Source organism: Rattus norvegicus, chromosome 20, assembly GCF_021556685.1.
Source record: "Rattus norvegicus strain SHRSP/BbbUtx chromosome 20, alternate assembly SHRSP_T2T, whole genome shotgun sequence".
NCBI classification, from domain to species: Eukaryota; Metazoa; Chordata; class Mammalia; order Rodentia; family Muridae; genus Rattus; species Rattus norvegicus.
In genome coordinates this window covers 46,074,451-46,099,608 of record NC_141553.1, presented here as the reverse complement: position 1 = coordinate 46,099,608, position 25,158 = coordinate 46,074,451, and the positions used below count along the sequence as shown (strand labels likewise).

Sequence of the window (25,158 nt, the reverse complement as noted above, 5' to 3'; positions counted from 1 at the left end):
TGGCCCAGAACCAGGATTCTCCTGCTCTGCCCACCATGCTCTCAGACTCCAGGCATGAACCTTAAAACCTGTTCCAAGGCAGCTCTTTGCAATGGCCTGTCACTCTGAGAGCCAGTCCCTCACTCTCAGGTCCACTGACTCCGTCTCTGCCTACTCGTCTGCTGCATGCTAGCCCCAAGAGGACCCTAGGAGCTGGTGCCAGCACCCCTGGTGAGACTGGGAGCTGATTCTGAGGAGAGGGAGGGAGGGTGGTGTACTCCACCTCTAAGCTTTGGCGTTATAGTGTGTGGTTTGTTGCTTGCCTTTAGCTGTCTGAATAAAAGTTCTGTTTTAGTAAAGCATCGTAAAAGAACAGCAACTATGCTTGAAGCATGTATGTAGACTGTATGAAGGACGCATGTAGAATGTATGAAGGATGCATGTAGAATGCATGGAGGATGTATGTAGAACGTATGAACTCCGAGTTGAGGAGTCTGAAGGGGAAGGAGCAGAAACATTTTTTTTTTCTTTCTTAGTTGTGACCTGTATGCTTTTGTAGTATGGCCTTTATCATCTCTCTTCCTAGCCTATGGTTTAAAACACTCCCAAATGAATTGCCAATCCCATCAAAAGCATCCCCTCCCACACATATAAAACAGTATTTTTGCAGTGTTTGATAAGATGCACAATTAGCAGGGGCATCATTGTTTCATTAACCAAAGATGACTCCAAATTGGGGGTAGGGGCGGTGACCATAGGGAAGAAATCAGAAACTTATATACTGCCCTCTGAAGGTGGGTGCTCAAATCATGACATCACTGCAGACAAGCAGGAGACCACCTCTGGTGACATAGAGACCCATCTCTCTGGCTTTTGAGACACGCAGACCCGATTGAACCATGATGGTGCCAGTCTATGGCCTCTCTGCCGGCTAACCCACTGGGGATCCACTCTGCCCAGAAACGTTAACTTAGCTCCTGATAATCAGAGACGTGTACCTCGGTGCCACGAGGATGTCCGACTGAAGGCGGTGCTCGTGTCAAAGCCATCCTCTGACACTTCCACATCACGAGGGCTGTCCTGATGTACAGGTGACAACACACGCGTTTTCTATTCTCCAGGTGAGTGACTCCCACACCTGATACAGAGGGCTTTAAGAGTCCTCACCTTCGCCAGCAAAGGAAGGGGAATTTTATACTCCTCTCTCCTGAGTGCTGCAAAATTACACAACACCAGATGCCCAATCCATAGCAGGCTGTCAAGGAATGCGCCTTCCCTGCACAACACTCCAGCAACTGGTACCAACAGGAAACTGAGAGCCCGTTTGGAGCTGGAGCTGCTGGCTCGAGACTGCACAGCCCCATCCATCCATCCATATATACATACATACACACATACAGAACCATCCAATTTCTTTTCCAGCTTATTAAACAGATGGAGTTAACTAACAACGTGTCTACAACCATAAACGCAGAGGGGGGTGCCACAGTTTTGACTCCAAAGCCTCGCGCATACAAGGCAGCTTGGCAAATTTTTAGGCATCAGCTACCTTGTTTCAAAGAGAACATGGATGAATAAAATAAATGTTGAAGAAAAGTGTATGTGGCAGCCCCATCCAGGATGAAAAGTGCCACTTGCTTCTAAAACCACACATTGCTTTTCTCCATAGCTGTGTTTTTGAAAGTTAGAATAAGTTTTAGCCATAAAATGTTTAAAGGAAACAAATGTTTTAATTAAAAATGGCCTGCTTTTCTAAAATCTCTTTAAAAACTGACCAACTATCCTGATCTATCTATATCCAAGTCTGACTGTAGGATGTCCAAGTTTTAGGTTTAGATTTCCAGTTTAAGGCAAGACAAATCTCTCCTATTCCCTGTGTGTGCACCAGTAGAGGGATATGCATATGTAGATAGAGCTGTGCATATGTAGAGATATCATATGTAGATAGAGCTATCATATGTAGATAGAGCTATCATATGTAGATAGAGCTGTGTATATGTAGATAGAGCTGTGCATATGTAGATAGAGATATCACATGTAGACAGAGCTGTGCATGTGTAGACAGAGCTGTGCATATGTAGAGCTGTCATATGTAGAGCTATCATATGTAGATAGAGCTATGCATATGTAGATAGAGCTGTGCATATGTAGAGATATGCATATGTAGATAGAGCTGTGCATATGTAGATAGAGATATGCATATGTAGATAGAGATATATGTAGACAGAGCTGTGCATATGTAGACAGAGCTGTGCATATGTAGACAGAGCTGTGCATATGTAGATAGAGCTGTGCATGTGTAGACAGAGCTGTGCATATGTAGATAGAGCTGTGCATGTGTAGATAGAGCTGTGCATGTGTAGACAGAGCTGTGCATATGTAGATAGAGCTGTGCATGTGTAGACAGAGCTGTGCATATGTAGATAGAGCTGTGCATGTGTAGATAGAGCTGTGCACATGTAAAGCTGTGCATATGTAGATAGAGCTGTGCATATGTAGATAGAGCTGTGCATATGTAGATAGAGCTGTGCATATGTAGATAAAGCTGTGCATATGTAGAGATATCACATGTAAATAGAGCTGTGCATGTGTAGATAGAGCTGTGCATATGTACATGAAGATATGCGGTAAGAGAGTAACTAACAGAACTGTACTTGTTCACACATTATAAATAGTTGCCTGTATCATCTGCTGTGGACTCTGGGATAGTGGGGTATTCTCCATGCTTTTAGTCTTTGCTGCTGATGTTTCAGATCACAGACTCAAGTGACCATGACACCACAATGGCAAAGCCTAATCACAAATGCCCAAATATCTGCTCTATTTCATGATGGAGACCAGAGGACAGAACCACCAGAGCTGTAGCACAAACCCTACCAACGCTACTGTACACTCAACTGTTCCGATCACATAACCCTCCATCCGGCCTTTGGGGGAATACATAAATACTCTAACAAGGAAACCCAGGTCTGAGCGTGAAGGTATAAGCTTTTAACTTAGGAGGGGCGGTAGGAAGAGTGGGGTTTAAGACGTCCTTTAGCTTCATGATGAAGTCAGCATGTCATGGAGAACATTAATAAAAACTAAATAATAAAAAATAAATTCCAAGATTACAATTTTACGGTTTCTTTTTTTTTTTTCTTTTTTCCGGAGCTGGGGACCGAACCCAGGGCCTTGCGCTTGCTAGGCAAGCGCTCTACCGCTGAGCCAAGTCCCCAGCCCCGATTTTACGGCTTCTTGACACGGTGTCTTCCAGCTTTTGCTGATCTGACATTTCCGAGCACCCAGGGACACTGTGACTTAGGTTTGCAACAGGCCCAGAAACACCAGTGAATAGCAACACCTTGGAAGGGCTCTATGCTAGAATGTGGAAAGGCTGACGGCCAGCTAGAGGGCAGAAGTGGGAAACTGAGGTAGACACCAGGCTGTGAGAGAAGGGGTAGGCCAGGCTGATGAAGTGGAAATTTCTGGTTTCTTTGGAGACTCAGTTGTGTCACGTGATGTTTCTCTGGAAGCTGCCTCAGGAGAGGATGCTTTACTGAAGCAGGCACATGGGAGGATGCTTGATGGAACAGAAGTGGTGTTTTACTGGAAGCTATCTTGTGAAAGGGCATGTGGTGTTTTGCTGGAGCAGATGGTTGGAGGGGTACATGTTTAGAAAGAATATAAACCCTACAGGGAGTGAGAGGTCGCTCTTGCATTGGTTCACACAGAGAGGGAGTGGGAGAGGGAGAGGTCGCTCCTGCATTGGTTCACACAGAGAGGGAGAGGTCACTCTTGCATTGGTTCACACAGGGAGTGAGAGGGCGCTCTTGCATTGGTTCACACAGAGAGGGAGAGGTCACTCTTGCATTGGTTCACACAGGGAGTGAGAGGGCGCTCTTGCATTGGTTCTCACAGAGAGGGAGAGGTCACTCTTGCATTGGTTCCCACAGAGAGTGAGAGGGCGCTCTTGCATTGGTTCTCACAGAGATGGGGAGGTCGCTCTTGCATTGGTTCCCACAGAGAGTGAGAGGGCGCTCTTGCATTGGTTCTCACAGAGATGGGGAGGTCGCTCTTGCATTGGTTCTCACAGGGAGTGAGAGGGCGCTCTTGCATTGGTTCGCCTTGCATGCTTTGCTGGTCTTCACTGATCTTTGCTTGTGAATTCACAGAGAGAAACATGGTATTCTGGCTGCTTCTTGCCACTTCTGTGGACTTGTGTTCTTATCCAGATTGAGCCACTGCTACTGATTTGTGTTTGGAGTTTGCTGGTTGTACTGACTGCTACTACTGATTTGTATTTGCAATCACCCCACAGAACCACTTCTAAACAGGTTCACGTCTGTCATTTCCTATTAATCTTTCTTCTCCCCTACCTTTGGTTGGTGGACTGGAAGGGAAGTGGGAGCGTTTAAAAACCCTTATTAAAGTAGGTTTTTGGAAAGCCTAAGCCTACACGGAGACGTCATGAGAGTTAGAAGCACACTCCTACACCAGAGTGGTATGTTCTCCATCTCCCCTGACTCAGGAAGTGGCACAAACCGGAGATGCAGCCTGAAGGCTTTATGGCACTGGGCCGAGCAGGGCCATCCCATCTCCCCCAGCCTGTGGGGTAGGTAGAATTCTCCACTCCTCGGTTTGCACTCATCCATGAGCTTCCTTTGGCTACACGTCTATGTAGACTTAGGGTTCCCAATCCCGTGTTCTCACTGACTTTATCATTGTTTTCCGGCTGGCCGGCCGGCAGCTCAGGGAGCACTGGGCGCTGTGCCTCTAGCACACAGGGGCTGCTGTGCTATCTCTGCTGGTGCGTGAGAGCAGCGGCGACCAGGGGCAGCGGAGGAGTAACTAATGAACCTGTAGGAGCCAAACCGGCCTCGCTCCTTCCTGTGTGATGAGCAGTCTGTGTGTGTACTGGACGGGGGTAGGGAGGCAGACAGTATGCTGCCCCACAAGCCGAACCTATATACAGTTACTCAGAAGACAAATTACCTCTTTAAATTTTGTCCCGAGGCTCTGGGTTTAAAATAAATGACAGATAGCCTATTGGAAAATTTTGTTTATTTTTTCAGAAATCATTTTTGGTGGTCCTTTTCATTTAAAAAAAAAAAGGCGATTAAGCTCAACCCTGTGCTCTAAAATATATGGATAATGTAAAAAATGAAAATAAATAATCAGAAGGTGATCCAGGAGGCTAAGGAGATGGCTTAGAGGATAAGAATGCCATGGAAATGAGACCTGCTCACATCCGCCTACACAGAGTCCAACAGACATGGCAGCTGCCTGCAATGGAAGGTACAAGCAGGAGGATTCCAGGGCGACACTGAGCTTCAGGTGACATGAAAGATCCTGTCCCCTCCCCGCCAAAATGTGGAAAGCAATGGTGGAAGACACTCAGGCTCCCCCTCTGGCCTCTCCATGCTCATGCATGGGTGTACACACACACACACACACACACACACACACACACACACACACACACAGAGCTGAGTAACTAAAATGTAATCAACTGTCGTCATAATCATATCTCACGTGGGATGGAGATTTAACGTCCATGAGAAATTCAAGACTTGAAGCAATATTTTATCTTAGGAATGGAAGACTGGGAGAAAAACAAGGCGTTTTCCCTGTCATAGTATCTTCTTCGCTCCACTTTCACCCCTCCTCTCTGCCGGCAAAGGTTTAGAACATTCACTGATCCGCCAGAGCCATCTACACATTACTGAAGCCTACAGATGTAGACCTGAATGTCCTTACCACCACGAGTAAGAAACAAAGGACTCACCTTCAGTTTTTCCTTCTAATTTCAAGTCAAGCTCACCACTACATTAAAACAATTGTGCATGGCGGTGCACAGCTGTAATCCCTGCATTTTGGGAGCTGAGACAGAAGGATCATGAGTTCTGGGCCAGCCTGGGACACTTGGGAAGACCCTGTCTCAATTTAAAAAAATTTTTTTTTCATTTTTCATTTTAGTTTTGCTATATCTTGCTTTTTTTTTTTCAAGGAAAGCTAGAAATCTCAGATTTTGTGTAAAACTGCTCTATTTAAAAGCACGAGTCTGCATTTTTAAAGCATGCTGTGTGCATAAGTCCTGGCCTACGTCTGAGCATATATATGCAAACACACATGCACAGACTTGGCAGGAATCATGTTAGTTACCCCAACAGAGCAAGCAGCGGGGATGTGTCAGAGGGGCCATGGAGAGCAGGCCCACATCCTGCCATAGGAAGAGGGAAATGACGTGACCGTGGTGGCAGGCTTCCTTTAGAGTGCACTGCAGTGGCAGTGGAAGGATGCATGCAGTGCAGGAAAAGGCGGCCGAAATGATAACAGCAGAGGGCCCAAGGCGGGCAAGGAAAGGCAACATCTGACTAGGCTGACTGTGAGGTGGGGGCTCGCTCCTCTCCCTCAGGGAAAGCATCTACACGGGCTGCTTCACTTAAACAGCTACCTGTTACAGTGTCACTGACCCACCGGGCCTGGCCTGTGCACTCCGATGGTCTGGCACTTTTCTGACACGGAACTGCCCACCAGAGAGACAAACGGCCCAGTGAAGGGAGTTTTACTCCAACGGTGACAGTCTATCTCTTTCCTGCCCTTCCCAATCACGGCACAAGGAGCCTTCCGTGGGCTGCTCACCACAGGCCTCCAGGAGTCCCTTAGATAAGAGAAATCCAGGTCGGCTAGCGCCATCCAATCCTGGCTTGCAGTGACACACACATTCCACACTGCTGCCCCTGTCACAGAGGATGTCACCGTGCCGCAGCCATGCTGAGCCCGAGATGCACAGGACACCAGCCAGCAGTCAGAGGAGACACACAACACAGAACAGGCGTGCATTAACTATCTGCAGGAGGCAGACCTGCTCCAGGGCTTTCAAGAGCTGCCCCCATCACAGCACCGCTGTCGTTTACTGAATGGCTACGCTTAAATCTTCCAGCACCTTTTCTGGTCACAGTGAGGCCAAAGGAAAAGAAGACGCAAGTTTAGTTTTAAAACAGTGTGTGGCATTTCTGGTTTTCTTTTTCGTGCCAGGCAGACTCTATTTCTGAGCTACAGACCCAACCCCAAATCTTGTTTCTGAAGAAAGATAATAATAGTAAATAATTAATAATAATCAATAATTAATAATTAATAATACTGTGAGTCAGCACGAAATGAATGCTGGTATTTATTATCTCCCACGGGAATATCCCCGACTGAGACCATACATCACAAATCTGCTGATGAAGTACCCCACACCACTTCAGACGTCCACAGCTACTACAGTGAGACTGATAGTGAGGAAGACGTCACGCATGCGCCTGCGGAAGACTCATTATCATAGCGCTGCGGAAACGCTGTTCCCGTGGAGCAAACGATCTCTTCTACATTGGTTTTGCTTACTTGGAGACAAGGCCCCTATGTGTGTGCATGTGTGATGTGTGTGGGAAGCCTTTCCATGCATCACCTTTGTTAGAAGAAACCCTTCTTCAACAGTTAAGGGAGTCCAGGTGTAGGCTGGCTTATCATGAGTTTTAAAGAAGGTCAACCAAAATAATGGGAGTTCCCACGTATCTGAGGATCAGAATAAAACCTTCTGGAAGTTTCATCAGTCACAGGTGAACCGTCTGTGGTTGTTACTGCTGCTGCAATGGTAAAAAGTTCTACTCAGGAGATGAAATGACTTCTTTTTCTAGGGATGACAGACATGTACACTTGTGATGTTGAAACCTATGGTCTTACTTCTCAGATCACTACGGAGCAGAAAGTTACTTAAACTTTGGTTGTGATATACCTGATTTATAACCGCATTCAAGCAAGTGCCTAAATCGTACTAAACACAAAAGGTCACGAAGGCGCAGAAACTAACAGGCCGAATGCAAAAGGCCCTTCACAGCAGCACTCGCGCCATCTTCTGCCTCCTGTCGGCTGGGCGGCCCACGTATGAGAAACCACGCTAACTCTGCCACGGAACACTGATTAACAAAACCTCTGGAGCCGAGGCGTACTTTGTTCAAAACCACTTGGAAGTCTCTGTAGAGAGCAGGGAACGAAGCGTCTTGGCTGCTGCCGAAGCTGAGAGCCAACTGTGGTGACAGCAAGGATAAGGCAAATGAGCAGAAGACGTCGTGCGGGGGAACTGAGCCCATGCGCCTCCGAGACTCCCTGCTGAAACTGCACCCTGATACGGAACTACGATGCCTTGAGGCAGACTTCGATGGCGCTCGCTCCTGGTTTTGAGGGGACACAGTTTAAGCTCTGCACTAAGATGGAGAACGGAAACTGCGATCCTCCTTCGTCTAAATCAGAGCGCACGGAAACGACACCAAACAAATCGCTTCACTAAGCTGCGCGCTCTAAGTATTTACTGGAGGTTGTAATTCTAAACTGTGGAGGAAAGACTCATGATATGACTTGGGCAAAAGTGTTCACACATTTCATTATTGGGGGGAGAGGGTCCCGAGAAGAGCCTCCATTTAGTAGAATTTATTCTGCCCGCACCAGGGAATCTGTGCCTGCAGAAGAGAGTCTCTTTTTCGAGCAGAATTACTATGGTGTATATGTAAATGCTACTCACGGGTATCCATTTCAAGGAGTAACCATAAATAATTCTGAAGGGATTGAAGAAACTTCGAGAGAAAATTAAAGACTCTTCATTTAAAAAAAAAAACAAACCAGTGACATTGCAGTAAAAACTGACTTAGTGAGTAGCAAATATCACAGCATTCTTGCTAATACACAAATATTCAGGGTACGTGACGGTTTCTCTAATGTGTACACACATAGGTTTTTAAGTTTTAGCCATGTTATTTCAGTCTTTAAAATAGAGCCATTTCCCAAATAACTTGCCAACTAACACATCAGCATGCATGCGTGTGTGCATGTGTGCATGTGTGTGTACATGTGTGTGTGTGTGCACGCTCACACATTTGTGTGTATTTAGTGACTCTTTTCAATTAAATCATGGCACCCCATCTCTAACTCTCCTGGCTCTCGCTGACAAGACCAAGGAAAACATAAGATTTATTTACGGTTGGAGATCAGCCCAAAGTGTTCCAGTGATTTTCTGGCAGAAAAAGCCAAAAGCTCTGTCCCACCAGGCAGCTCCCCACACCTCCAACCAACACATGTTTTAAAAACAGGCTTAAAAATTTCCTTTCAAAAATTACTAGTTATTTCAGGACGTAGCAGGTTTTCAAACACATCTTCCTAAATGTAACATCATCCTTGCATGCATGTCAGTGAGAAATGAAACGTAATTAAAGAGTTTGTCTCCCTCTCGCTCGAGTGTTCTGGAAAGTACTTATAAATTATACTTGGGAATGAATCCCTGCATAATGGATGCTTTATTTAGTGCATGGGGACTGAATAGAGATGAAGGGCATCTCCCCTGGTGTTTAGGGATATAATTTCTAGCATTTCCCCATTACTGAAGTAGAGAGAACTAAACAGAAATTTTATACACAGAGTAAGATTTAGTCTCCACCATCAGGTCAAATGCTTGGGCTTCTAAGATGTGTTTCCCTGGCCTGAGGCCCCTCCTTCCACAGCACTGCAAAGAACTCACAGAAGTCAAATCCCTTCCTACAATCTGTGGTTCCAAGCAGACAGCTCTCTAGCCTGAAGGGCAGAACTTCTCACTTCACGATCAAAGCAAGCCTGACACAGGTATATCAAACAGTGACTTCCTCAAAGGAGTGTTTTTTTCCCCAAAACTTAATTTTATTACTGTACAAAGCATGCCCTCCCCATGTTTGGCCTTCCTCTCCCAGTCCCCCCTCCAACAGCCCTCCTCTCAAGGGAACTATACATGATGTTTGGGGGTGGAATGATCAGGAGGCCTTTGCCTCACACATTGTCCACAGGCTGGAGTTCCCAGCTCACACGTAATCCTTGGAAGAATTGGACTTGGGGTAGGAGCGGGGTACACGGTGTACAACTTAGCTTTCACTGCCAGGACAGGAGCAAGAGAGCAGGGCACCTCCCAGAAGGCCCAGAGCAGACCCTGCCCAGTCAATAAAGATAGCAGGACCAAACCCGTACTTAATGTTCATGGGCATCAAGGGGTTATAAAAGTCTGTGACCATCTGATGACCAATCCAGGAGCACGCTACAAGGCAGCGAGACCTGCCACGATAAAAACAATGCCTGTCACAGCTTTACGGGCCTTCCTCGCTTTGTCATCTCCACCACTTCGTGTGCACTTCATGTTCCTCATGGTGACAACACGGCCAGGAAGCCCAACACCAGGGCCACCACCAATAAGGCTCCAGCGGCCTGCAGGGCGGCCAGCAGGGCGAGCACTGAGTCGTACATTCCAGAACCCCTCTGTCAAGATGTTGAGGAGTGTTTCTGAAGAGCACGTTCCTGGCCCTCCCGAGGAGTGAAGACACAGCCTGGCTGCTCAGGCTCCGAGGGCACACTCAGCCATGTACTTTGAAGTGGACTACTTTGTTTCTGAATGGCTGGATCCAACCTACTTATTAACATTGTGTTTCTGCTTATGACAGAAAAGTATCACCTTGCTACAGTCTCTCAAGAGTTAGCGTCTTGGTTGCTTCAGGCAATTAGTCAAATTAAACTCACCTCTAAATGCCTCTCAAAGCCTCTTGTCCTCCTCCCTCCTTCCCCGGGGGAAAGATTACAGAACATGGCAGTGATAAGGAGAGGGTTTGGTCCAAGCCCTGATCTCTAAGCCCTTGTGGGATAGCTCTTCCTCCTCCTCTGGATATGTATGGGCTTGGGTCTGCTGACATACTGGTCAACTCGTTAGGATGGCAGTATCTAGCCATGTTCTCAAGCCAGATTCTAGGGGGTAAGACTGGACTATTTCCTTCTTTCCTTTGCCCACTCTGATCCCAGAATTCTCAGCATCTCCACACCCACTCAGAGAATAAGTAGGAATTTCCCCCTATGCCATGTGCAAGCTTTGGGGTACTGAGAGGGGACAGGAGTTCCAGGCCTGGTTCTGCCTAAATGTAACCACTGCTTCATGGTGGTCCCTTTCCCAAGTTACACACAGGTAACAGGGCACACATGTCCTCTGCCTGCAGGGGCTGCTCCAAAGCTCTGAATGACCCCTTAGAAGAATCCCTGAGGAAGGGGCACTGGGTCTCAGTGACCATCTAGACTTCTCCAAATCTCTATAAGCTGTTCTCACTAACCCAGGCAAAGATGTCTATCTCCTTTCCACTCAGAGGGGAACTATCCTCCCCTTCATGAGCTTCATACATCCAGTCAGGCCTTCTGAGGTACAAGGCCTTGGGATCCACAATCATTCTCCTTCTAAGAAAGCCAGCCTCTTAAAGAAAGGCTCGGGCTGACTCTGGTCTCTGAGAGATGCTCGAAAGGCCTGCTTGAACATCAAAAGCAGAGCGATGCATTCTTGTCCTTGGCCATGTTCTGTCCTCGCCTCATACAGAATCCTTAGCCCCGATGGAAGAAGAGCCCCAGGACAGCAAGAATTAGGAGGGATCAAAAGAGAACTGGGTATCGGTTGAAAATATTATTCTGGCCAAACTAGCTGCTCCTGATGTAACATCCCCAAGGTCCAGAACACTCATCAAGGATAAAGGCAGTGTATCCTTCCTTCAGAATATTTATCAACGATTGAACTAAGGGCAAAAGGGGCTGATGGTGTCCCGTTCTCCAACTCTTAACACCTAGTGTCCTTACTGTCTACAGGTTTTCTATTTCGGAGTAGAAATCCACTTAACAAAGAGTCACCCCCCTGCATCAGTATCTACCTGGAACCTTGTATTGACCCACTGTTTCCTTAGGAACAATTCTTCAATTCTGTCTCTCTCCGAACATACCTACCAGTTAGCCCCCCAGCAATCAGACCCCTTCCCTACCACTCATTTCCAGCCTTTGATGCAGCCCTGATCTCTACTGATCTCAGTTGATTCAAAAGCTGCTTCCTTTAGTGTCGTGAAGCATTCCACTCGCTTGACTAGTCAAATCAATACTAAACTCTAGGTCAGCACAAGGCCAGCTTCCCATTCCAAGGCCAAAAGCACAACTATGCACAGTCACAAAACTTCCCTAAGGAGAGCCGCTGAAGCCCTCCAAGTTCCAATGGAGTGCCAGTCCACAGATGCCATGATCTGCCTGGTGACAGCACACAGGGGAGCTGAGTGCTCTCTGAGCCTTCTCTAGACTCCCAAGTCTTCCTCTGCCCACCAGGTAGCCTCTTCTTGCCTCACCAACATCTCTCTTTCAGTAGAGACAACAAGATTGTGCCCAGTGGATGCTGTCTCGGGGGCAGGGCCAAGCAAGGTGTTTCTGTCACAGCTGGAGAGATGAGGGACAGGGAGAGAAACAGGCTTGCCTCAGATGCAGCAGACTGGGAATTCAATCCAGTCAGTCTCCCTGGATCACACTTGGAATGAACGGGCTGTAGTCTATCTGTTTCCAGGAGCTGCCAGCACTTACAGAGCACCTGGCTGTGCTCCTTCTGCCAGGTTCTCAGAGTCTTCCCAGGTACCCCTCACCGCTTTCCACGGAGCAAGTCAGCCTCTAAGGGAACTGTGTCCAACAGTAACAACAAGCCGTGAGAATTCTTCAAAGAACTCTTCTTACAAGGAAGAGTGTGGTGTGGCCTGCTCTCTCTGCCTTCACCTCCACTGGGAGGCAGGCAAGAAAGGGCGTCACAGCACTTTCACACGAGATGAACATAGGTAGAATACAAATTATTGCCTAAGAACAGAAAGAATACGGGGGTGCTGGGGAGATGGCTCAGCAGGTAAGGACACTGGCTGTTCTTCCAGAGGACCTGGGTTCAATTCCCAGCTCACAGCTGTCTGTAACACCAAGTCCGGGGGGCTCTGACACCCTCACGCAGAACACCGATGCACATGGAGTAAAAATAAATTACAAAAAAGAGACAGACAAACAGACTATAGATTCTAAACAGACTCTGAGGACCTGTAAGCACAATGGATCACCTGAGATACTGCCTCACCACAGGACAGTTTTCTTCAGATACATCTCCATTCAGAACTATTACTAAGAACGTGTAGGAACACTAACCAGAAAGCACACAGTACGTGCACAGCTCACTGGAGTCTAATGCAACCTTTTAGTCTCCTGCTACTAAAACAGACAGTATTGACAGTGACGTGCACAGAAGGGGCTGAGCATGAAAAACTGGGTAAATATCACGTGGTGACGTTCGAAGCCAACAAAGGGTAAAGGCCATCTCGTCACGGCAGAGTGTGACCTCCTACACCTCAAGTAGGGGGCAGGGAACTTTTAAACCAGACTGTGCATGGTGGAAGCCCCGCCCCCACTTCTTAAAGATCACAGTAGCATTTCAAACCACGGTGAACGCCAGGCACACTCGCTCTTGCTTCTGCAACTGTCCTACATCCAAAGAAAATGTTCTTTCCATGCCAGCACATGAGACCCAGCATTCGGGAGAGGGCTAGGTAGGGGACACCATTAACGAGGAACCCCAGTGCAGCTCTCAGGTGGTTCAGAAGACTCTCGGTGAATGCCTGACAAACGTCGCCCATTGTGCTCTTGTGTCCTTTGTTGGAAGAAAATGACTGGACTGATCCCTCCTGTAACCATGGAAAACATTTTATAAAAAGCTCGTTTCCTGCCATCCCTTTGAAAGACACACAGAAAAGGCTAAAGCCGAGCTACGGCGTCAACTCAGTGCTTTGCAGGGCCTTCGCTCTGGTACAGAGGCCCCCCACTTCCCTGCTAAAGAGATCCCGCAGACGATGCCCGTGGAGGTGGTGCTCCCACAGGCGAAGCACCTTCTGCATAGCTGAGGAGACTCAGCCGAATGCAGAGTCCAGAAATGGCAGGTCCACTGTGAGGCCCTGCTTCCTCTACCTCAGGGGCAGTGAGGCCCAGCAAGTGTAGCCCTGTCACTCCCCGTCTTTTACCATCCACTACTATAGGCCTCCAGTCTCCTCCAGAGGTGGGGCCATTCTATATGTCCTCCCTGGTCTTGCATGTCCCTCTGCAGTGTGGGAGCCTCCATCCCTTGTCTGCTCGCCCCTCTCCCTTTGAAAACAGGTAGCAGAGGAAAAGACCTAACTACTTTCCTGACCATTCTAAATTTTCGGCAAAAAGCTGAAGCTTCTGAACAAAGCTCTTTAAACACGTCACCTTTTCAGGATGTGGCAGATCCCCAGCAGTCTGGGACCACTGAACCTACACCACAGTCGGTAGGGAATGCATCTTCTGCCACCAGGATGCATGGAAACTCGCCATTCGGGAAGATACCAATCCAATACCATGTTATCCAGGAAACTAGCTGCACCCCAGACCTTGCCCTGGGGCCCATCCAAAGCAGCAGCCACTGGCCTTCAGCTTGTGACACTGCTACAAGTTGCAAGTGGACAGACCAAAGGATGGAACGGCACACAATATGCTAGCACAGAAAGGCCCCAAAATCTCTTCGAGAAGACAGAACTCTCGAATAAGGACTTTAGGAATCTGGAGAGCTGGTCTTAGCTAAATTAGTAGCTGGAGTATTAACCTGGACAAATCCCGAAGCTCTTTGAACCTTGGATTTCTCAGATCAGCTTTCAAATAGCACATGGCGTCATGCATCAGAATGCTATCGAGAGAGAGAAATGCTTGATGTAAGAAAATAAGGAGACCAGGATTCTAACTGAGCCTTGACAAACGGGAAGAATTCTAAGGGAAGGGGAAGAAGACTAGGGATCCAGAAAAGGGCAGTAAAAGCAAGGACACATGATCCATGTTAAAGATACGGTGAGAAGACAGCCATCTTGGCTAAATAGTGAGGGGAACCAGGTATAACTAAGGAAGAGCTTGGAGGCAGGAGGTTTTACAAGGCCATCCTCAGGAATCTGCTCTTTCTCCTCCTACTCTGTGGACGGTCAGCACACAGGAGGAACCAGTGTCAACATCAGCTCCAGCTGACAAGGATCAGGGCCTCCCCCACTCGATCCAGAAGCATGGGTGGGAGTGAGGCAAATGCTCTCTGCAAGACAGAGTCACAAGGACTCCTATCCTGAGGATGTAGACCAGACCTCGGTGTACAAAGAACTGGCACAGGGCTACAGTGTCGGGGAGGAGCCACTGGTAAGTGATAAGAAGGACAGCGTGTTAAAGACGTCGCTGACACGCCAGCTCCAGAGCCCTGTGTCTGAGAACAGTAAGATTCTGCGCCTGCATTTCTACATTAGGAAACAAACTACAGCAGAGGGACACCCTCGAACTGAGAGGCTAACCAGGGAAACTGGGAACAGAAACCAGCATGTCTCAAAACACTCTCACATTACTCACGTGGTAAGGTTAAAATAAAATTGAAACAAAAACCAAATTTTACACGTGTCAGCGTGTGAAAATGTCGTGAACTGAACACCACACAAAACTGAAGGAACTGACGGACCCTCACCCGCCTTTCAGTGGGGCTTAAACTGGACGGGCTGTCACAGACGTGCAGAGCCAGCCACTGAGGGGGTGGTGAGAGGGGGAGCGGGGGGGGGGGAGAGTTCCCCAGGCTCTGTTGTGGGAAAGGAAAACTGGCTCATTTTAAAATTCCATTAAAGCCCTACTTTTCGATATAAGGCAGATGGACGCCTTATACAACTTCTAAAAAGCCTACTATTTTGGGGTACCTCAAAGACAGAAGCTCTGAAGAAAATAAAGTCTCCGAATTCACCAAACAAAAGTCCCACCAGCACATTCAAAAGAAGCAGGGACTTAGAAGCCTTTAAAATTGAAGATGAGAGGTCTTCGTGTATCAGAGGCCAGGGCTCCTCCAACTCTTGGCCCGGGGAGTCACTTCTCACAATCCCTACGTGCTCCCACCACTAGAGCTGGGGCTCTGCTGGCGTTCCCTGCCTCTGGAAGTCCTCCTCCCCCTCGGTTCCCACCAGCTACGGAACAGGTTTCAGAGTGTTCTACCCTCCCTGGCCTTCTGTAATCGTAATGTGGCCTGGGAACGTGCACTCCAGCAGGGCCCAGGCACTCTGCACTCCCTGACACGCTGTGTCCTTTTAATGAGGTAAAACCTGGCTTTGTTACCTGTTTGCTGTTCTACAAGGGTGGATGGCAGAGTGAAAGGGCCAAGGCTTGCAAGGCACCAGCTCTGTGGTGCTGGGTACTCACTGCCCCGGCGTAGGTCGGAATCTCATTTGAAGGATAGAGCAGAGGGGGAGGTAATGAATGAAGACACGGGAGCCAACCTGGGTTCCGACCCCAGCTCTGCCCTGACAAAAGTCATGTAACCTTTTATGCTTCAGTTTTCTTGCTAAGTCGGGCTAATAATGTTATGGAATGAGGCTGTGTGTTACCCTCTCAAATCACCCCCATACACCCCTGATTCGCCAAGGGTTTACATGGCGTTGTAAAAGTCCAGTACTCCCTGTCCCCCGCCCATCTGACTCCCTCTGCAGCATGAGTCAGGCTGTGATGTGGTGACAGGAGGTGTAGGCAAGTGCTGTGGGAGTCCCGAGGGAGGGCTGAGAGGGGGCTCCTCAGGGAGCGAGTCCTCACTGGCTACATCAGGAGTGGGGTGTCCACAGTCGGGTGAATGCGCTTGGATGTGCCCTAGTACGTGACACAGAAGCTGCAGGGGACAGGTGGCAGGGAAGAGGTGTTACAGCCTTTGGAAGCAGGAAGCACCCAGGCCCAGCCTCACAAGCTATTAGCTGTGTGACACACGCAAGTGACCTCACAGCTTTGAGCCTCGGTCTCCCCGTGTGACTAATGGGGATAATAATATTGTCCCTGTCACATGGAGTTGTTATGATTAAAAAAAATTACCGTGCACAGAATGGCAAACACAGGCCCCCAGGGTTCAATAAAAGGCTGGTGTTATCTGTCCAGCATATTCAGCCAAGAATGAGTAGCTGTGGTAAGCTAGGTACATCTTTCATTACCAACAAACGTGGTAAGGGGAGTACGGGCCCCAAACATGTAATCCTCAGGAAAGCTGTCTGAATGGGAGTAAGCAGTAAGCTAAGCCCTTCTGGTACTGCAGGGTTTTTTCTCTCCCAAAAGCTTAGAGGAAAATAGGTGGTCAATACCCACTTCCCCAAGACAGCATGGTGTGACTTTGAGATGGCAGGCACACGAATACAGAACGGGATGTGTGCTCCCTCAAGAGACCCAAGAAGACCAAGGTGGGCCACCCAAGCCAAGGGAAGCACAACGCAGCCCTGTGGAAACAGGCGGAGAGCGACAGAAGCACTCCCATCCAAATGTCACAACTCCGAGTCTAGCAAACACTGTTAAAGTTTCATGAGTCAGTTAGCATTATCTGCTCTCCCCACGTTTTTATTAGGTCGTAAATCCAGCTCAATTTATATCCTTCTAGGATTACTGCGTGCTAATCAAGTCCAGAGTGTCACTTATCCCTGCGCTGTCTATGCTACGTGTCACCCAAGCCCATCTAGATAATGTTGTTGAGGATACTTAGGTTGTTTTAAGAGCTGAAAATTAGATTTGCTCAACTACAAACTCTCAAAGACCGCCATATTTCTCTGAATAACCCAACCCACCCCCGCCCCAGAAATCAAATGCATGTTTTTTCTCTCTTCGTGTTTCTTTTTCTTTTACAAAGTCAGGATACGTTCTACAGCCAAGGGGCTGAAGTATAAATAGGTCACAATTCTGGTTGCCTGACGAAAACCAAGAAAGGGTTTTCCAGGGTTGACTTCAGAACGCCTTAATGTTTCTGCTCTCAGGGATAAAGAAGCGTCGGTGTTCCTTAAAAAGATTCTCCGAGGATGTTGTTTCAACCACTCCATATAAGCAAAAGTCCGTCTTGCCTAATCTGAGACAGGCGATCTCCCATTAAATCTCATTATAAACACTCAAAAGTCCCTAGTATACACACAATACAATTTTAAATACACACATAGGCATACACATGCGCTCACACAGTGGTGCTCAAAATCACGAACATACTAAGGTATTAATGTAATTTCTGCTCTCTAAATGCTAGGGTGCCTGTGTGTGCGTGCGTGCGTGTGTGTGTGTGTGTGTGTGTGGTGTGTATGTATGTGTGTGTACATATATGTGCGTATGTGCATGTATGTGTGTTTGTGTGCATGTGTGTGCATATGTGTGTGTGCATTACATATCAACAGTAGCAAACACTGTTCTCTGATACATGGAGTATGATTCTAAGTGCTCTATTTACGCTTGTCCATTCAGTCAGTCTCCATTTAGAGATAAAGAAACAGAAGCAGAGAGAAGGCTCAGTGGTTAAGACTGTGTTATGCTCTTGGAGAGGATCCTAGTTCAGTTCCCTGGACGGCAGCTCACAATTATCAGTACCTCCAGCTCCTAAAGATCTGACCCCTCTGGCACCTCAGACGCCTGCGCTCACATGCATCTGTCCCACCATCGCCCCCGATTAAAAAAAAAACAAACAAAATAAAAAAGAGGAAGCACTGGAAATAAAGAAAGATAAGGTTACACATCCAGGATGATCAATCTGGGACCCGACCTCAGCGCCAGACTCTTGAACTGAAAGGTTCAAAACCTAGTGACGTTGGCCCTTTGCTTATGTCACCAATTCTCTCTGGGTTGCATTTTGCCGCCGGTGAAATCGGCCTGTTAAGTGATACGATCCTTAAGGTTCTGGGCTCCATGACCTGCAGCCTTGAAAAACTCTGTGAGTGGCTTCTTTGGGATCGCACGTCCAACTTCTGCACTCATCTGTGGAGAGGCAGGTGGCTGATACCTCTCTGGTCACTGGATGATCCGGTCTGGTTCCCAAACTTCCCATGCTAAATCCAATGGCACTTTTCATCTGTATCTTGTCACCTGTCCGGCCCCAGCTACTACTAACACCCTTGCCTGACCTGTATTTGGGATCTCCTCCTCCACTGAGGGCCTGCACCTCTATTTCTGTTACTGGGCTAGCCAGGGCCACATCTATTTTTTTTTTCTACTGGCACATTCTCCCTAAGGGACAGATCCACGGCCTCAAGTATTTTGCAATTTTTCTACTAGCAAATTTATGTTTGAATCTCAGTCCTCTTCTGAAGCTCCAGACCCGGCCACCCAGTCACCTGCATGAACGTTTGACGTGACCACAATGAAGCCGTCCTTCTGCCCCTTATGGGTCTCCACACATCCCATCATTTCACAGTGACGTCTCTGTTGTGTTCTCAGATTCCACAAATAATTCTCCCACGATGGCTCTTGTCCACCGCTGGCCAAAGCCCCACACTGTGACCAAGTTTATGCATAAAACACAAATGAAGCTCATGCCACAACTCTACTTAAAACCCCCCCTAAGGCACTCAGGACGAGTCCTTTAAAAATCTTTTCAATTTCTCCTTTGGCTCTGTCTCAGCCCTCTGTCCATCTCTCCACTGGCCCCATCTGGTTTCGAACAAGTTACAGCATCCCAAAATTTCTCTGTGTTTTTTTTTCCTGGTACAGAAGTCTTCCCGCAAAATTCAGCCAACCAAGTCTCAGTTCCGTCCATTTCCCACTGCCCCTAGCTGAGGGCAAAGACACTGTAGCCACACTAACTGAGCCTAATCCTGGCTCTTCCCTTGGAATCACGGTTTCAGATTAGTTACTCACTCTGATTAGTTCAGATTAGTTAGACGCATTGAAGCTCATAACTTTCATTCCATGAAATGGTGATGATCAGAAACAAAAACTGTGATGATCAGAGACGCTACCAATCAGATTAGCTCCTAAGAGGAGCACGATGCAGGGTGAGTGCTCAATAAGCGTTAACTATTGTGTGTTACTGTCATTGTCATCCTCTCTAGAAGACTGGGGGCTTCTGTGGAGCAAGGGCTCCGGATGCACTCCCTGCCACAGTCCTACCTCATTGCTCTCTTGCACAAAACAGCATAGTGTTTGCGGGACAGATAACGGTAAGGAAAATGGTCACTGCAAAGAATGAAACTACATGGTCGACTGTGATAACTGACATGGACTGTACTCCCATGCTGACGTGGAGGTCTGTGGAGACCGGGAGACATTTGGATTGCTAGCAGCTCCCCTACTCCAGGTCTAGAAGCACAGCTAGCTTCCACATGATGTGCTGGATGAAAAGACACGGACGGCCAAGAAAGCCGGTGATGGAGTTCACCTGTCCTGCATGCTGAAGGACAAGAGAGCAAGTCTAATTCCCAACTAAAGCAGCAATGGTCATCAAAGATAGCTGTGTCTGTGAATAGATAGTGTCCTTAGTAACCTAAGCAAATAGATATGAGCCCCCCCCCCCCCGTTCCAAGTGTCCCGTCCCCATGAAGCCCTCCTCTGGGATCACCAAGTTGCCAGTCAATTGTGAGGAAACTAAGTAAAATGATACTGTGATTTATAAGGATCCTGCCTCGTCTCTTTGGAGTTTCCAGAATTTCGGGATGAATACTAGGTCAAGACAGGTACTTCTGGGGTAACAGAACGGCCTCAAAGCCCGCAGAGCCGGGATTAAATGGCACCACACATGGCATCGCCCAATGATAAGCCAGGTTTGTAAAAACTTGTAAGTTGAAAATAGCTCGACTTTCAAAGTCAAAGCCACCAACCAATGATGGCTTTTGTTAAGTGTTATGCAAAAATGTTTACCAAACACACACTCCCTTTCCCGTTCTCAGGGCACACAGCTAAGCTATTATTCTCGATTGAATTTTCCTAGGTTAAACACGGCCATCGAGCCATGACTCTTCTAAAGACTGAGTGGCGGTGACGCATGGAGACTGAAACATTTTAGTGGTCGATGTACCCTCCCCAACTCTTCATCCCGCCAAGCCGTCCGTTGGAACAGGTTAGAATGGGAAACTACGGCATGATGGGAGAACGGGACCCAGCATCACTCATTGTACAGGAGCAAGCCCCCTTCTGAGCAGAAACACACGTATGTGGTGCTATCACAGGGGCACAGACGAATCTCTTGTGTTTTTGTACCATGATACATTCTCAGGCCTACTATAGCTACTAACATGAGTCTTCTTAAAAGACGCTGGGTACGTACGTACGTATGTATCGTTGATCTGATTCATATTTGTCGCTCATTAAATGAAGCCACCAAGTAATACCAACCAGAGTAAAACCCAATGAAAATGAGACAAGCCAGATTAGGTTCTCGACCCAGTGGCAGAAATGGACAATAAACAAAAACAGACTCTGACGATGGTGTTGGGAGACAAATTTGGAGACATGGTGGCTTGGCTGGAGCAGAGAAGCCGGTGAAGGTTTCAGAATAGAGACAACATTTGTGCTGGGCCTGGGCTTCAGAACATCAGAAGAGGTGGGGACTCCAGACCGTCAGAAAATAGAGGGCATTTGCTCACACTCATTTAACCTTATTAATAAGTGCCTCTGACTTGGTCAGTACAGTGTGAGTTTATTGTGTATTGACTTTCCTTTCTGGGTTTGGCATCCCAACAAACCAGCCTTTGTTTCCAGAGAGCATTCATTATTAACCCTTCTGCTGTATGTATGGTGTGTGTGTGTGTGTGTGTGTGTGTGTGTGTGTGTGTATGTGTGTATATGTGTGTACATGTATGTATGTGTGTATATGTGTATCTGTGTGTGTATATATATGTGTGTATATGTGTATATGTGTGTATATGTGTGTACATGTATGTATGTGTATATATGTGTATCTGTGTATGTATATGTGTGTGCATGTATGTATGTGTATGTATGTATATGTGTGTACATGTATGTATGTATGTTCCACAATGGATGTCAGCTTAATTCATCACAACTCTTTTCAGATAAAACAGCTAAAAAGTAAACTTGGGACAGTTCCGTTACTTTGAACACTTGAGGCCCCACAACATGATCCAGGAATCAGCAGACTACACCAAAGTTTCTGACACACTATGTCTGAGATTTACATGAATATCTCTACCTTAAGAGGAACATCATGGGTTCTGAATCCAGTCATCTACACCCCCGGCTCATAGTCAGCTAGCCCCAAAGCTTGAGAGTTGAAACCACTTCCTCCCAAGTCTGAGGGCATGGTACTCGTGGGGCAGGGGCAGGGGCAGGGAGACTGAGCACAAAGGGTGAAAACTACTGTAAGCTGCTTTGGTGCTGAGAGGATGTGGGCATCCAAAGTCACCCTTGAACCAGACAAGTGGTGCCTCCAGGGTCTTCCGAACGCCAGCCCAAGTGCGTTCATGCCACAGCCCCGGTCACTTAAATAAAAGAGCATAGCTGGACACCACAGCACATTTCAAAAGACTTCATTCAGCAAAGCGGCCTTGGACTTTAGAGAATCCAGTCAGGCTGCCTCACTCTTGGTGAACTGATTCTGACTCAGACACAAAATTCTTCTGATCCCCCCACCCATTGATTTATCCTGTCTCAGGTATCAGTACCTATCCCCCAAGAAGAAAGGGGAGGAAAACGAGGGATGGAAGGAGGGTTCCTTGAAAGTATAGCAACTCCTAAAACAGCTGAAATAATTCCTCCCTTAAATAGGGGAAACTGCAGTTGCCACTCAATGCCACCACCCTGGGAATACAGCAAAATAAGTGCACCTGCCACCCGGGATCGGGAGCCTTCGTTTTTTGGTGAGTGTGGCAGAAAGGACTAGAGATCAACTGCTTCATCAGAAAGAAAGGGAAGCCCCAGGGATGAGACAAGAAGCATGGTGGTGCCTTGGGGACTTTATGTGTCTCTTTTCTATGAACTGAAAGGGCTCTTTGTGTCACACACACACACACACACACACACACACACACACACAGAGAGAGAGAGAGAGAGAGAGAGAGAGAGAGAGAGAGAGAGAGAGAGAGAGAGTCTGATTTATTAGAGGAAGGAGGGGCAAAATGGGTGATTTTATTATCCCTCCTCCCAGTGAGTCCCAGCCAATGCCTCCTGGGCCCAAGCTTGGTGGCCTCTTTCTAGCCCAGTCCCTGTGGCCTCAGAGATAAGAGAGCCTAGAGGAGACCAAACAAAACCATCTACCGACCTAGGGAAGTAGGGAGGAAATCCAGCGAGTCCAGAAGGGAGGAGGAATAAGCTTGAAAGCCGAAGGGGTGGGGGACAGAGGAAGAAAAGGCAAGGCCAGACACAGGGGAAAGGGGAAGGGTGGGTGGGTGGCAGCACAGGAAGGGTGAAGGGGAGGGTGGGGGAAGTGCAAGGGAGGTTCCAGAAATAGGCAGAAGGATGCGCTGGGGAAGGCAAGGGCCGCCGAGGGAGGAGGCCGGGAGGTGGAGGAGTGGGGCAGGGGTTGGGTGGGGAGGAAAGCAGCACCGGGCATCAATTATTAAGTGATTACATCATCCCTGACATTAAAACAACACACACAGCCCGGGTCCCCGCGGGGGGCTGCGAAAGGAGGGCGGAGGCGGAGCTGGGCCAACCTCGCCCCCAAGCCAATTCTTATTTTTTTCACCCGGCGCCTGCCGGCGGCCGAGGAATGGCACCCCGGTGCCCGCGCAGCCTCCGGGCGGCACCCCGCATCAGTGTCCTGCGTCGCGGGGCGCCCTGGAGGCTGCGCGGCGGGACCGCAGCGGGGGCAGCCCGTGCGGGGGCGCTGGGCCGGGCGTCTCCGCAGCATCCCGAGGCTCCGCGCATCCCCGGTCGCTTACCTGCGTGGCGTGGCGCTCGGTTCCGGAGCACATTCACATGGTCCTCTCCCCGCCCTCCTCCGGCGAGGCCCTGGCGGCTCCGGTGGCTCCGCGGCCGGGCCCAGGAGCTCGTGGGCCTCGCGAAGCGCCGAGGGGGCGGCGCCGGTGTCCCCGGCCCGGCAGCCCAGTCCCTCCCTGGCGCGGGCGGCGGCTTTGTGTGCGCCCGGGGAGTCCTCGGAGCGCTCCGGCTAGAGGCGGCCTCGCTGCGCTCTTGATCAGCGGGCGGGTCTCGGAGGCTCGGCGCACAGCGACCCCTCCTCCTCTCCGCGGAGCCCCCTCCCCGCCGGCTGCGCTCCTGACAGATGGCGCAACTGCACCGACGCGCCGCCGCCGCGGCTTCTCGCAGCTACTCTCGCTGATGCTCGGGCTGCTCCGGATCCCGAGGGGTTCGAGAGGGGGCGGGACACGCCCCGAGACTGTCAGTTCCTTCTGCCCTATCAAAGGGTCCGCTGAGGGCTGAGCGCAGTCAGCCATTGGTGCGCGCGTCGGAGGCGGGACGGCCATGGGTGGGGCCGCCGAGTGGGTTGAGCGTTACTGTGGTGGCGGGCAGCCTGGCGTGCGCAGGGCCACAGGGTGTGCGAGAGGATGCGAGGTTGAGGAGGAGAAGGAGGAGGTGTGTGTCTGAGGATCCTGTGGAGTTGCGAGTTGGTGGGGTGGACAGGAGAGAGCGCAGGGAACGAGCTGCTTTCCTACTTTGCTAGTGGAGACTGGCACCTGCCACTCGAGCCTCACAGCCATGGGAACCTATTTCTCCAAAGAAATAGGAGTGGGAGGATAAAGTGGAAAGGTGTTAAGAAGGGCGATGGCAAATTGGAGAAGTGAGGAGCAAAGTAGAGAAGTACCAGTGCAGAAACTGGGAAAGCTCGAACCAACAAATGCGCAACGAATAATAAGAAGAAGAAATTCATAATTTGCTAGTCTCATTTTCTTGAGCACCCAAATATGTTCATGTTCACACACACACATCAGGAAACGTGAGAGGAAGTATGACTAAAATTCAAGGGGCCTGCAACAAAGAACCTCCAAACCACACAGTAGAGATGCTTGGGCGCTTTCCTAGCTCTTTAGAGTAGCCATTGCCTGTCTGGCTTCTCGATGCATTCAAACTTCTCTTGGTTTTCTTGTTTTCATTGGTGGCTGGGCTGAGCTTTTTACTCAGATTTTCCTTGATGAAATAATAACTGGGTTGGTATGCAGTCGGTCTTTATTTCCGATTCAGCTTTTCTATGGCAGGATGTAACTTCATAAAAAGAAACACTTCGCCTTCCTGATTTTCTTTATAGGTAATTCCTGTTTCCTGAAAGCTCTGTTTTAAGACACGTTCAGAATCATTTTCTTTAATGATTTTGGTAAGAAACTCACCCCTCTCCCCCCCAGCAAATCTAATCTTGTAAGAAGTAAGTTTAAGCGAAGCAGCCTTGGCTTCCTTTGACGCTCAAGGTCTATGTTATCTTTCCTGCTCAGTACTTTTCTCCCCTGAAGTTTAAAAATACCGGTCTCTCTTGCTGACTTTTTGTTTTCTTGGTCTTTTCCGCTGTGCTCTTTTGAGAAATTTGCTGCCATTCAGTAAATGATCCTCACGTGATAGACGAGGAAACCGAAGACAAGAGAAGGTGACACTGAGGAATTCCTTGTCCAATCTCTTCCTGAAACC

The 25,158-nt window shown here is 48.5% G+C and overlaps 1 protein-coding gene across 8 annotated transcripts in view; it reads right to left on the bottom strand.

Annotated features, from left to right (window-relative positions):
- Positions 1–23,858, bottom strand: part of Fyn (FYN proto-oncogene, Src family tyrosine kinase) — a 192,019-nt gene extending 168,161 nt beyond the window's left edge. For 7 of the 8 annotated variants that reach the window (XM_087596871.1, XM_087596875.1, XM_087596869.1 and 4 more), the window contains exon 1: positions 23,466–23,858. Coding sequence is in view for 3 of the 8 variants with exons in the window: in XM_087596867.1 (XP_087452993.1) it covers positions 23,466–23,498 (33 nt within the window). In the remaining 5 variants the exon portion in view is untranslated. 8 annotated transcript variants of the gene reach the window in all.
- Positions 23,859–25,158: the final 1,300 nt, after the last annotated feature.